Source organism: Phycodurus eques, chromosome 7 (assembly GCF_024500275.1).
Source record: "Phycodurus eques isolate BA_2022a chromosome 7, UOR_Pequ_1.1, whole genome shotgun sequence".
NCBI lineage: Eukaryota > Metazoa > Chordata > Actinopteri > Syngnathiformes > Syngnathidae > Phycodurus > Phycodurus eques.
In genome coordinates, this window is record NC_084531.1 from 20,079,094 (window position 1) to 20,092,173 (window position 13,080).

At 41.0% G+C, this 13,080-nt stretch overlaps 1 protein-coding gene across 2 annotated transcripts in view; it reads left to right on the forward strand.

Annotated features, from left to right (window-relative positions):
- sgcg (sarcoglycan, gamma) overlaps nucleotides 1-13,080 on the forward strand; it is a 16,629-nt gene continuing 3,549 nt past the window's right edge. Inside the window, exons 1-5 of one of the 2 annotated variants that reach the window (XM_061680996.1) lie at nucleotides 1-179; nucleotides 4,949-5,150; nucleotides 7,053-7,157; nucleotides 10,826-10,916; nucleotides 11,294-11,413. In XM_061680996.1, coding sequence (XP_061536980.1) covers nucleotides 4,956-5,150; nucleotides 7,053-7,157; nucleotides 10,826-10,916; nucleotides 11,294-11,413 — 511 coding nt within the window. In that variant the 5' untranslated portion in view covers nucleotides 1-179; nucleotides 4,949-4,955. Of the gene's footprint in view, nucleotides 180-235; nucleotides 362-4,948; nucleotides 5,151-7,052; nucleotides 7,158-10,825; nucleotides 10,917-11,293; nucleotides 11,414-13,080 lie in introns of those variants that run through there. The other variant, XM_061680998.1, reaches the window with a different exon arrangement.

Below are 13,080 nucleotides of genomic sequence, written 5' to 3' on the forward strand. Positions count from 1 at the left end.
GGCCCGCGGGGCAGCGGGAGCGCCGTCTGGTGTCAGGCGCGGCGCATAAGTGGATTTATGAGACGCAGCTGTTGAGCGGCTGTCAGACGTGTGCGAGGAGCTCGACCGCTGCTCCTGCTGCTGCTCGCCGAGCTCCCGTTACGTAGAAAAGAAGGCGAGCGAGCCTCGCCACGACCGCGGTAAGTAGCTTCTCTCGTTGTTCTCCCTTTCCAAACTCTTGTGTGTCAGCGAGTCTCTCGTGTGACATTTGACCTCTTTTTTTGACACCTCCACGCCTCACGCTGAGTTCTGATGGCACACAAGTTAACAGTGTTGCCATAAAAGGGGAGCAACACAAAAATAACTTAAACAACATGTCAGAGTGAGTTATCTTTTGATTTGATTGTTTAATATGCTCATGAGCCAAACCATTGTAGTGTGTATGAATGTCTGTGTGTCCTGTGGTGCCTTTTCTAAAATGTACTTACAATACAGTACAGAGTCCTCTATTTATAGAAGGTGAGCCATTAGTGTGTAAGACGGGAAGTCCACTTCTTGAGTGCATATTTTTTACTAAATCCTTTCAGGACTTTTTCCATTCAGTTTTGGTTCCGATTTAAGGAATACATATTCTTCAGTCATGCGGTTGGGTTGAGGTTTTGCTGTTTTCTGATTTTAATTTAAGGTTGCTTAACATGGAGGAAACAACAATAGGAGGAAACATTTTAAAAATATGAGAAAAAGTTGTAAAGTTACAAGAAAAAAAGTCCTAACGTTACGTGACATTGTGATACTATGAGGAAAAGGTCATCATTTTACTATAAACAGTCCGAGTACTGCAAGAATATAGTTGTAGCATTACGTGAATAAAGTTGTAATGTTATGAAAATAAAGTTGAAAGCAGCAAAGAATTACGTTGAGAAAAAGTTGTAAGATGGTTGGCATTGTAGGTTAATTGAAGATTCTAAATTGCCCGTTGGTGTGAATGTGAGTGCGAATGGCTGTTTGTGTATGTGTGCCCTGTGATTGGCTGGCGACCAGTTCAGGGTGTACCTCGAGTCTCGCCTAGAGTTAGCTGGGATAGGCTCCAGCACGCCCGCGACTCTAGTGAGGATAAGCGGTACGAAAAATCAAAATCAGAATCCGAATCATCTTTATTTGCCTATTTGGAAAATGGAGGGATGGAAGTTATAAGGCTAATGAAGGAAGTTGCAATATTATGTTGTAAAATCAAAAAGTTGTCCATCCATCCATTTTCTTTACCGCTTATCCTCACAGAGGTCACGGGCTGCTGGAGCCTATCCCAGCTATCTTCGGGCGGGAGGCGGGGTACACCCTGAACTGCTTGCCAGCCAATCGCAGGGCACATACAAACAAAAAACCATTCACATTCAAACCTACGGGCAATTTAGAATTTTCAGTTAACCTAGCATGCGTGTTTTTGGGATGTGGGAGGAAAGCGGAGTACCCGGAGAAAACCCACACAGGCACGGGGAGAACATGCAAACTCCACACAGGCGGGGCCGGGGATTGATCACGGGTCCTCAGAACTACGAGGTAAAGTCATACTAGTTGAAGAAAAAAGTTGCACATTTATGAGCTCAAGCTACATGAACAAAGTAATAAACTTACTTGAAAAAGTGTTCAAAATCATGGAATTACGCAAGAAAAAGTAGCAATGTAACAAGAATAAAGTCAAAGTTATGCGGAAATGAAAATAAAGTTGTTACTAGAAGACATGAAGTTACTTGGGGAAAAGTTGTAAAGTTGTCCAAAACAAGTACTAATGTTATGTGAAGAAAGTAGTAAATTAGAAGTAGAAATTAAAGTAGAATAAACATTTAATGTTATGAGAAAAATAGTCACGTGATGTTACGAATGACTTTAACATTTTCGAGAAAAAAGTAAGGTAATTCAACTAAAGTTGCAATGTTGCCCAGGTCAGAGTTGCGCTATTAGAAGAAAAGTCTGAATTGTATGAGATCAATGTCCTAATCTTACATTAAACTTAAGTTACTTAAAAAAGAATGTGAAAAAAATCCAAAGGTGACTTGAATAAAGTTGTGATTTTATGTGCAGAAAGTTACAACAAAAAGTAATATTACTTGAAAAGGTCATGAAGTTATGACAATAAAGTCGACATTTTACTTGGAGAAAGTCATAAAAATTTGCAGTCGTTTTTTTAACAGAAAAAAGTAAGGTTACAAGGTTAACATCCTAACCTTCCAAGAATAAAGTTGTGAGAATGAATCCTAAAGTTACCAGACAATAATGTTGTGACGTGATGAAATTATACTGTAATATTACAAGAATACAGTTACCGGACAAAATTACAAAAATTAAAGTCAGACAGAGAGTAGACAGAGTAAACTTGCCTTTCAGTTTTTGTGTTTCCTTAGACCAGTGGTTCTCCAACCTTTTACACCAAGTACCACATCAAAAAATACTAAGCTCTCCTAGTACCACCATAATGACTAACATTAAAATACAGTAGTGTAGTTGGCACAAGTGTTCATCAAAAAAACAATGCGGTTTTATTCCTAAAAAATATACTTAATATTTTAAGACACTGGAACATTATGCAGTATTTAAGTAATGATTCAATTAAAAGGTATTCCACATAAAAGTTCAATACAAATTGTACCTAGATCAATGTTTGATAACAAACATTTTTCAAAGATTAAATGGAAATGTACTTAAATACAACTGAAGTGTACTTAACAATGTACTGTAGTGTAATTAAAACATGAACATTTAGTTCATTGATTCTTTTGTGTACCAATAGAGGTTAGCGGATAATGGAGGGTACAAGAGGGATTCAGTGCCACAGACTATCTGACCACACCTCCGTGACTGGCAGGCTTCAAAATAAAAGCATACACTTAAGGGAAATGATTTTCCCTGAAAAATGTCAGCTGGTGTGCCACAATTTCCGCATTCCTGGCAGCCGGGACAGCTTGGGGTCTGTTTTTGTTTGGTTGCTAAGGAAATGTTCAGCGTGTGTGCGTGTGTGCGCGTCACAGGAGCTGGGTGACGCTTTAGCACAAGTAATGTGTTCATTTCAAGTCATTGGGTCGCCTTCCTTAAGATCGAAATGAACGACTCCATTAGAAGTGATCAATGTGTTGACGTGGACCTGATCTACGCTTGCTCGATAGATATAAGCCGCGCCATTAACCTGGAGCACAATTACGTCTCTATTTTGTTTTCCACTTTGAAGCTACCAATGAAGAAGATGCACTCGCTGGACACAACATCGGGTATCAGCATTCAGGCCGTATCATCGTGATATCATTAAAGAAATAAAAAACAATATAATAACTTAACCATATTTGGGCTGTTTAGACCGCCATAGATTGACTCTTTAACATGGACTTAATATAAAAGTGTCAATTTCACTTGGCTTTGTCATACAAGTGTCCAGAAAAGGTCCCTCTGACAGCTACTTCTGTTTGACCCAGTTTTGTATCTCCTTTGTCCATATTTGGCTAAGACCGCTCCCTTTCTTCTGATTGGTTGCCTCCGTGTAGACAACCCACTTGTGAGATATGACAAAAATATGACTATATTCCCTAAAATCATCCATTTACCCTCATTTGCATTTACTACCTTGTTTGTTTTTGTTTTTTTGCATAATCTTCATTCCGTAATATAATTATATTTAATTGTTCTATGACAACCTTTTCCCCGCAATTTGGGCTCTATTGTGCTTTTTAAAAAATAATATGATATGCTCTTTTCTCCGAAAACAGTATGATTTGAATCATGTATTTTTGTTTGATTGTAATATCTTGTCATATTGCATGATTGATTGTAATATGGAAAAATATTTTACATCATTCTCATGCTATTATGACTTCATTCTCCAAATGGATTTTTTTTTTCCCGGGCAAATGAGCTCTTGTAGTCTTTGTTTTAGTTTATGGGTGCGCCATCATCTTATTCACGGAAGACATTGTATTGCCAATGTCTCCGCTGTACAGTCTTCTTGTGCTTCCTAATGCAGAGCAATGGTGACAAAATAACATATTTCCTTTGGCGCAGTCCTTGGCTCCAATCTGTTTTGAGTCGGTGGTAAACGTGTCTCTGAGGCCGCTTCTTGTCACAGTGCGCAATGCTGACAGTGTGCTGACGGGAGGCCAGGCTGCGTTGACGCATCTGGACCTCCATCTGCCTTCGCAGCAGCTTGTCGCTGCTGCTGTGTGCACTTTGCTTTATATGCTGCTCAGGAGCCCGCCTCTGCTCTCTAATCAACCAAGTTCGACTTTCCATTTTAGTGTTAAACTGCTGGAAAAGCTGTCAAGCTTTCCGTCGGCACCATGAGTCAGATCTGCACTGGGTGTGTCCGAGCACGTGAATGCAATTCAGAATGGTCAACAGCTTTCTTTGTCTCTCAAGAAATGTATGTTTACTGATATCTATTTGTATTTAGCAAGGTGGCTTTCGATTTCAAGCCTGTATTACCTACAGTTATGCACAATCTAATGAAATCCAATAAAATCCAATTCAGAATTTTGATTTCCCCCCCCTATTGTGCATTTATTCTTATTTTGCAGGATAGATTCTCTCTCTTTATTCTGACTTTCTCCTCTTACAAGTATGTTTATTTTTGTATGGTATAATTTTCCAAGTATTTGTTTTTTACCTTTATTCTCACAATAATATGTTTCTATTATCTTATATGTATCCATTTTCATTATGTTTTAACATAATATATATATGTCGATTTTTCTTTTATCGGAAATATGACTTTTTTCTTTATTCTGACTTTTCGCTCACAATAGTACGACTTTTACTATGCGTTACAGTGAACTACTGTTGAGCACATTTGCCCAATGAAGTCATTTTCAAGTGCAATGTAAATGTGCTTGAGGATCTACAGTATATAACATGAATACAATACAGTTTTTCCTCTCCTGTTGTTATCTTGTTCAACCGTGTATCCCGATAATGTTGTTGTGGTCAGCAGATAGCAGATGGTAGGTGAGCAGTACGAGACCAGCACAGAGGGCAGCAGCGTGCCCGGACCTGTGCCCGAGCACATATACAAGGTTGGCATCTATGGCTGGCGGAAGCGCTGTCTCTACCTGTTTGTCCTGCTGCTCATCATCATCCTGGTGGTCAACCTGGCCCTCACCATCTGGATCTTCAGGGTCATGTGGTTCAACTCGGTGCGTGTCACTAATTTTTTGGCCTAATGTGTTTTGTCGCTGGTGTTCTACATGAAATATACTGTATAAATTGCAGCTTAGGAAAACCACAAGAAACTAGCAAGTATTTGTTTTTCTTTCACTTTCAATTTCTCTTCAAATGGCTCTGTATGTATTACATTGAAAATGCATAGTGATTCATTACAAAACTTTTACATCCTGTACTAAAAGTGTTTTTGAAGCCAAAACAAAATAAATTACACTAATGTATATACATATATGCACATGTAATTGATGCTTCATATATATATATATATATATATATATATATATATATATATGTATATGTATATCCAGCCATCCATTTTCTTCCACTTATCCGAGGTCGGGTCGCAGGGGCAGTAGCTTTAGCCGGGAAGCCCAGACTTGAGAGCTTCGCCTTTCGGTTTAGCGCCTTCTTCATCACAACAGACCGATGCAGCGTCTGCATCACTGCAGACGCTGCACCGATCCGTCTGGTGATCTCCCGTTCCATTCGTCCCTTACTCGTGAACAAGACCCCGAGATACTTGAACTCCTCCACTTGGGGCAGGATCTCATCCCCGACCTGGAGAGGGCATGCCACCCTTTTCCGACTGAGGACCATGGTCTCAGATTTGGAGGTGCTGATTCTCATCCCAGCCGCTTCACACTCGGCTGCGAACCGCTCCAGTGAGAGTTGGAGCTCACGGCTTGATGAAGCCAACAGAATCACATCATCTGCAAAAACCAGAGATGCAATACTTAGGGCACCAAACCGGACCCCGTCTACGCCTCGGCTGTGCCTAGAAATTCTTTCCATAAACATTATGAAAAGAAGCTGTGACAAAGGGTAGCCTTGGTGGAGTCCAACTCTCACCAGAGTTCCGACTTAGTCCTGGCAATGCGGACCAAACTCTGACACCTGTCGTACAACACGTATCAGGGGGTTCGGTACCCTATACTCCCGAAGTACTCACCACAGGATTTCCCGAGGGACACGGTCAAACACATTCTCCAAATCCACAAAACACAGACTGGTTGGGCGAACTCCCATGCACCCTCGGGGACCCTGCCAAGGGTGTAGAGCTGGTCCACTGTTCCACGTAACAGGACTAAAACCACACGGCTCCTCCTGAATCTCGACTTCCCGACGGACCCTCCTCTCCAGCACCCCTGAATAGACCTTACCAAGGAAGCTGAGAAGTATGATCCCGCTGTGGTTGGAACATACCCTCCGGTCCCCCTTTTTGAAAAGGGGGACCACCACCCCAGTCTGCCAATCCAGAGGCACTGTCACCGATGTCCACGCGATGTTGCAGAGGCGTGCCAATCAGGACAGCCCCACAACATCCAGAGCCTTTAGGAATTCCGCGCAAATCTCATCCGCCCTCAGGGCCATTTCCACCTCCAGGTATATCTGTAGCTCCCATTTAGTTGTTTTCTTTTCTAAATGAATATATACATACTGTACAGTATGTATTCTATAGATTTTTTGTTATTAGACTGGGCATGGCCTGTCTAAATGAAGCTCCTACCCTCATTTCAACATAGTTCCTTGATACCAAGATTCCACCAGATTGCACCAAAGCAATACTTTTGAACAAAACCGGCCTTTGGCCTGAGCACAAAAAAAAGCAAATAAATGAGTTTTCAGCAAGTAACGGAGGATAGCTTCTCCCATTAAATTTGACAAATATGTTCCTTTGTGTGCTGGAAATGGTGAATATGCGGGGAATACTGCACACAATTGCAATTAAATGATTATGACAATATGAGAGCAAATAACCTACTTCTTTTCATGGCATTGTCACCTGCTGGATCAGATGCAGCATTGCATGCAAATGCCGCTGAGCTGACGCGTACTCTTCGTGTGAGCTGATTCTGTGTCGTGTGCGACCTTAGGAGGGAATGGGCCTCCTGCAAGTCCACTCCGATGGCGTGAAGCTGGAGGCGGGCGAATCCGAGTTCCTGTTGCCCCTCTACGCTGAGGAGATCCACTCCAGGGAAGTATGTGAACTTTCTCTGCTCTCTTTTCCCTCCCTGGCAATTAGGCCATCCAGCAAAGTTGTCATTATTCCCTCTTGTGTTGAACCAACCCCCCACCCCGCTGCCTGATTGTTGGAATGTGTGCGTCCTTGCTCTCTGGAAAACTGTCTTTTCCGAGCGCTCCGAGGCAGTTTGGATGGGGACCAGTCTCCCGAAGTCTCCCGCCGCGCACGTGCTCCTGCAGTGAGCTTCCGATGAACCTCAAGGATGTTTGCGGTGGGAACGTGGTTTACGGCCCGCCTACGAGCAGCACAAGGGAACACTTTGCTGCAGTTGTTTACATGTTACAGGTTTTCGTGTTCATGGCAACATTTTTGCAGCATTATAGCCCTCATTATCAAGACATTTGTTCTGTGTTTGACATTTGGATTCAGTGAGTCCCTTCACTTTTAAATGCTGCCTGCTTTAGCATTTTATACAGAAGAATATCAGTCTCCGTCTGCGTCTGATACCCTTTGTGACACAGAACACAAGTTACTGTTTCATTTGTCTCCTAATCAAATTTAATGTGTGACGAACCATACTTGGTTCGTGTGTGACGAACCATACTTGGTTCGTCACACAATGGTGTCCATCCATTTATTTTCTGTAGCTCTTTTCTTTTGACTTTAGATGGTAAACCCTCCAGCCAATCAAAAGACACATATAGACAAACAACCAATCACACTGAATGTGTGTCGCGCACACATTCAAACCTAAGGCCAATTCAGACTCTTCAAAGAACCTAACTTACATGTTTTTGGAATGTGGCAGGAAGCCCAAGCAAGGGGAGAACATGCAAACTCCACACAGGTGCTGTCCAAAATCACTCACTCACTAATTACTCTATAGTGCACTATATTTTGTAGTGGTGTCCGAATGCTTAGGGATCAAATTTAGCGCCCTATATAGTGCACTCAAAACGTACTGACCGAGTCGTGACATACCATCATGCATTGCGTCTTCAGAGAAGAGGTACAAGAATGGCGGGATGAGATTTGTCGCAGATGGATGGAGTTAATTTTTCGTAAAAATGTAAGCAACTTCAACAAAGCTTTGATTGTTGGCATTTTTATAGCAATGTACAATAACAGCACGTTTTAATAATGCAGCAACCTTTTTCATTTTTTTAATTTGTATTTTTGTAAACCCACCACAACAGCCTAATTTGTTATCGTGCGGCAGCTGTGATGTCATTAGCAGAACGCTGTGTAGTGTCCGATCGCTGTTATGAATGAGGTCACTATATAGTGCAAGCCTACGTGGGGAGTAGTGAGTGAGTGAACAATTTCAGACACAACCAGGGAATCCACGTGACTGTGAGGCGGGCATGCTAACCACTCTCTCCCACCAAGCTGACCCAAAATCATAACTTGTTCTCCAATTTCCATGATGTTATGGCCTTTATATATATATATATATATATATATATATATATATATATATATATATATATACACACACACATACACATACACACAGTGGGTAAAGAAAGTATTCAGACCCCCTTAAAGTTTGAACTCTTTGTTATATTGCAGCCATTTGCTAAAATAATTTAAGTTCATTTTTTTCTCGTTAATGTTCACACAGCACGCCATATTGACAGGAAAAAATGCAATTGTTGAATTTTTTGCAGATTTAGTAAAAAAGAAAAACTGAACACAGCCATAAGTATTCAGACCCTTTGCTGTGACACTCATATATTTAACTCGGGTGCTGTCCATTTCTTCTGATCATCCTTGAGATGGTTCTACACCTTCATTGGAGTCCAGCTGTGTTTGATTATACTGATTGGACTTGATTAGGAAAGCAACACACCTGTCTATATAAGTCCTTACAGCTCGCAGTGCATGTCAGAGCAAATGAGAACCATGCGGCCAAGGGAACTGCCTGAAGAGCTCAGAGACAGAATTGTGGCAAGGCACAGATCTGGCCAAGGTTACAAAAACATTTCTGCTGCACTTAAGGTTCCTAAGAGCACAGTGGCCTCCATAATCCTGAAATGGAAGACGTTTGGGACGATCAGAACCCTTCCGAGAGCTGGCTGTCCGGCCAAACTGAGCAATTGGGGGAGAAGAAGCTTGGTGAGAGAGGTAAAGAAGAACCCAAAGATCACTGTATAGAAAACCAGACACTGCTCATCACCTGTCCAATACAGTCCCAAAGTGAAGCATGGTGGTGGCAGCATCATGCAGTGGGGGTGTTTTTCAGCTGCAGGGACAGGGAGACTGGTTGCAATCGAAGAAAAGATTAATGCGGCCAAGTACATGGGATATCCTGGACGAAAACCTTCTCCAGAGTGCTCAGAACCTCAGACTGGGCCGAAGGTTCATCTTCCAACAAGACAATGACCCTAAGCACACAGCTAAAATAACGAAGGAGTGGCTCCAGAACAACTCCGTGACTGTTCTTGAATGGCCCAGCCAGAGCCCTGACTTAAACCCAATTGAGCATCTCTGGAGAGACCTGCAAAAGGCTGTCCACCAACGTTCACCATCCAACCTGACAGAACTGGAGAGGATCTGCGAGGAGGAATGGCAGAGTATCCCCAAATCCAGGTGTGAAAAACTTGTTGAATCATTCCCAGAAAGACTCACGGCTGTATTAGCTCAAAAGGGTGCTTCTACTAAATACTGAGCAATGGGTCTGAATACTTATGGCTGTATGATATTTCAGTTTTTCTTTTTTAATAAATATGCAAAAATTTCAAGAATTCTGTTTTTTTTGGTCAATATGGGGTGCTGTGTGTACATTATTGTGGGGGGGCGGGGGGGGGGGGGGTGGAGGAACTTAAATGATTTTAGCAAATGGCTGCAATATAATACAGAGTGCAAAATTTAAGGGGGTCTGAATACTTTCTGTACCCACTATATATATATATATATATATATATATATATATATATATATATATATATATTCAATGTCATTCAAAACACAATTAAATTGACCTTATGATTAGAACCTGATTGTTTTGTCGAAAACCTTTAATCATAAACAGTACAGTACATAAACATACAGTATACAGTCGGCGCCAAACAAAGTGCACAACAAAAACCACTGCCATACTTGAGGTAATTCAGTCTACAGTCTACCAATGGCGTTACTACCATAACGAGTGAAGTAGAGCAACAATGTGTAATACAGACGGACCTTATATCCAGGTATACTCACAGCTTCATTTGGCTTGTAATAAGGAGAATAGCATTTATGTCATTGCCATGGCAACCCCTACTTCAGTGGTCTATAATACGGGTGGACCAGCCAGGACACCTCATGTTGAGTTAGCACTAATCAAATTAAGAAGCTGTACTTAAACGATGAATGATTTAATTCAAATGTGAGTTACATAGAAGTTACATAAAAACTGTACCTAAATAAATGTTTGAAAACAAAAAGTTAAATACACCTGAACTTTATTTAAGAAATGTACTATGCTGAATTAAGAAAATAGTTCAAGCCACTATAGTATTAGGCCTAGTTTGAACATTTAAGTCAGTGATTCTTTTGTGTACTATCAGTGACAGCCCTCGTACGACTTGTGGTATTTGTACCACACTTTGAGAATCACTGCTTTGTATGGTTTGTTTTGCAGGTTTACAGAATATGTTTTTCTGTCATCGTTATGATGCAAACTTTCTTTCATTCCAGGACTCTCCACTACTTGTACACTCGGATACGGAAAAAGTTTACCTCAATGCCCGCGATGAAAATGGTGACGTCACAGGGAGGATGTCTGTGGGTAAGAAGCTGCGTGAGAAGGCACACCCAAAATTAACTCAACCCAACTTGATCTAATAAAGTTACAATACTCACCCATTCACGTATGAGAGCAGGCGCAAAGTCAGTCATTCTTCTATTGAGCACTTTGTCAGTGATCACAACAAATAACAGTCATATTAAAAAGTGGCACGCATTAGACATTGCTGTATCTGTTCGTTTGTCTGACCAATACACAAAAGACTGGGATCTCTATAAATGTTGAATTTATACTGTATTTAGTATTTCAATGTCTGGATGACACTATGGCCCAATGATCAAATATTAACTCTTGTGTTTTCTGTATCTATATAGATACACTTATGCAATGACTTTAAATGGTCATAAATGTCATTGCAGGTCCAAAACAGGCTCAAGGACACACTCCAAACATGCTCATCAGCTCCTCCAACAACAACATGCTGTTCTCTGCAGATGACAAACAGGCTGTGATTGGACCAGACAAACTGCGCATCACAGGTAGGTACAAAAAAAAAAATTATAATAACAATAATAATAAATTACATTTAAACATTCAAGAAAGCAACTGTTGCAAATTAAATTATATATATTAATTAAAATAAAAAATGAAATCAAATGTATACACTGGAGTACAGTAGAAAAGGGCAGACAAATGTTGGCTCACAAGGCAGAAAACGACAAGATAGCATAGCTCAGGTTGAAAAAAAGCTTTGTGAGTATCGTTTTTATAGTTATAACATTATTCAATTTTTTAAAATAAACCATTCAAAATACAACAATAATATACAAGAATAATCCCATCATCATATAAATAAACTTTCATTTAAAAGGGCAGACAAATTCTCCATCACACAAAAAAACAATGGAATTGCTCAAGTTGAAAAACGCTTCAAAATTATATTTATTTCAATTGTTATTATTATTTTTATTTTAAAATGCCTTCTGAATAAAAAATATAAAACAATGAAATAAGTAATAAAAACAAATAATTACACCATATAGAAACTTTAAAAAGTAAAAATGAAGTGACTAGAAATAAAAAGGGTGATTGAGATTGAAGGTCTCCTTCGTGCCACATAGCTGTGTGTGTGCGCGTGTGTGTGTGCGTGTGTGTGTGTCCCGTGAAATCTCTATTTGTGCATCAAAATAAGTGAGTGCTTTTCTTATCTCCATTCTGTAAAGATAAAGCACACATCACAGCACATTATCATGTCATTATCGTCCCCATCTCCCATGCAGTGTTGTTCTCTTCTTCACTCCAACCGTGTGTATTGCTGCGCGTCAGTGACCTCACACTGTGTTGGCTGATTAATGTTGAGGGGAGTGTCAGCCGCTAGCTACATTACGCCCGGGGTCACTTTACTGCACGCAGTCCAAATAAAGCTCGTGCACCCCGAGGAAACGCATTTGGCTCGGCATTGTGATGCTTTCATTGACTCTCTGCTGTCGCCCTTCATTTGTCTCCGGCTCGCATCTGCTCGTTCACTTGAGTTAAAGTGAGTGGAGGTCAGCTCCCCTCCTCTTCCCACAAGGCTGCAGGCCTGACAAGGCAGCTCACTTTGAATAATACAGTGCTGCAAAATATCGGGACACCTGACTGCTACATCTACCGAAAGTAATGTTGTGTGTGGGAATTTTTGTCCATAGGTCCAGATGTGCATTTGATGACGTGAAAATATGACAGCAACTTGGGCAAGTAAAATATTTGCGTCCCATTAGCACTGTCGCTGCCAAAGTTCTTCCACTTGTCCAGTACTGAGCCTTTTTTTATTTTTACTTTTTTTATAACCCTTACTGGCCACCATAGTTATTGCATATTTTTGGCAACGCAGACGAACAGTCAAAACAAGTCAGAGTTGTTGTGCTTTGTGGCTTTGCGCATCACTTTATCTATTCGCAAACGCACGCATGCTGGAGTTTGGACCTTGAAGACTATGGAGCCAGACCACTACCATTAAGTTTTGGCATTTTTGTGACCGGCGTAAATACGAGGCGAGAGGGGCAACTCTGCACCAAGTTCGACCGGTGTTGATCATTTTCTCCGAGAGCGGACGGGCCGTGCCACTGTGGGCGTGTTTACAGCCGACTTCATTCGCCGCCAATCAAAGCGGCTCCTCTCATTCCCTTTAAATGGGACATAATGAGAGTCTTGGTTCCACAGGAGA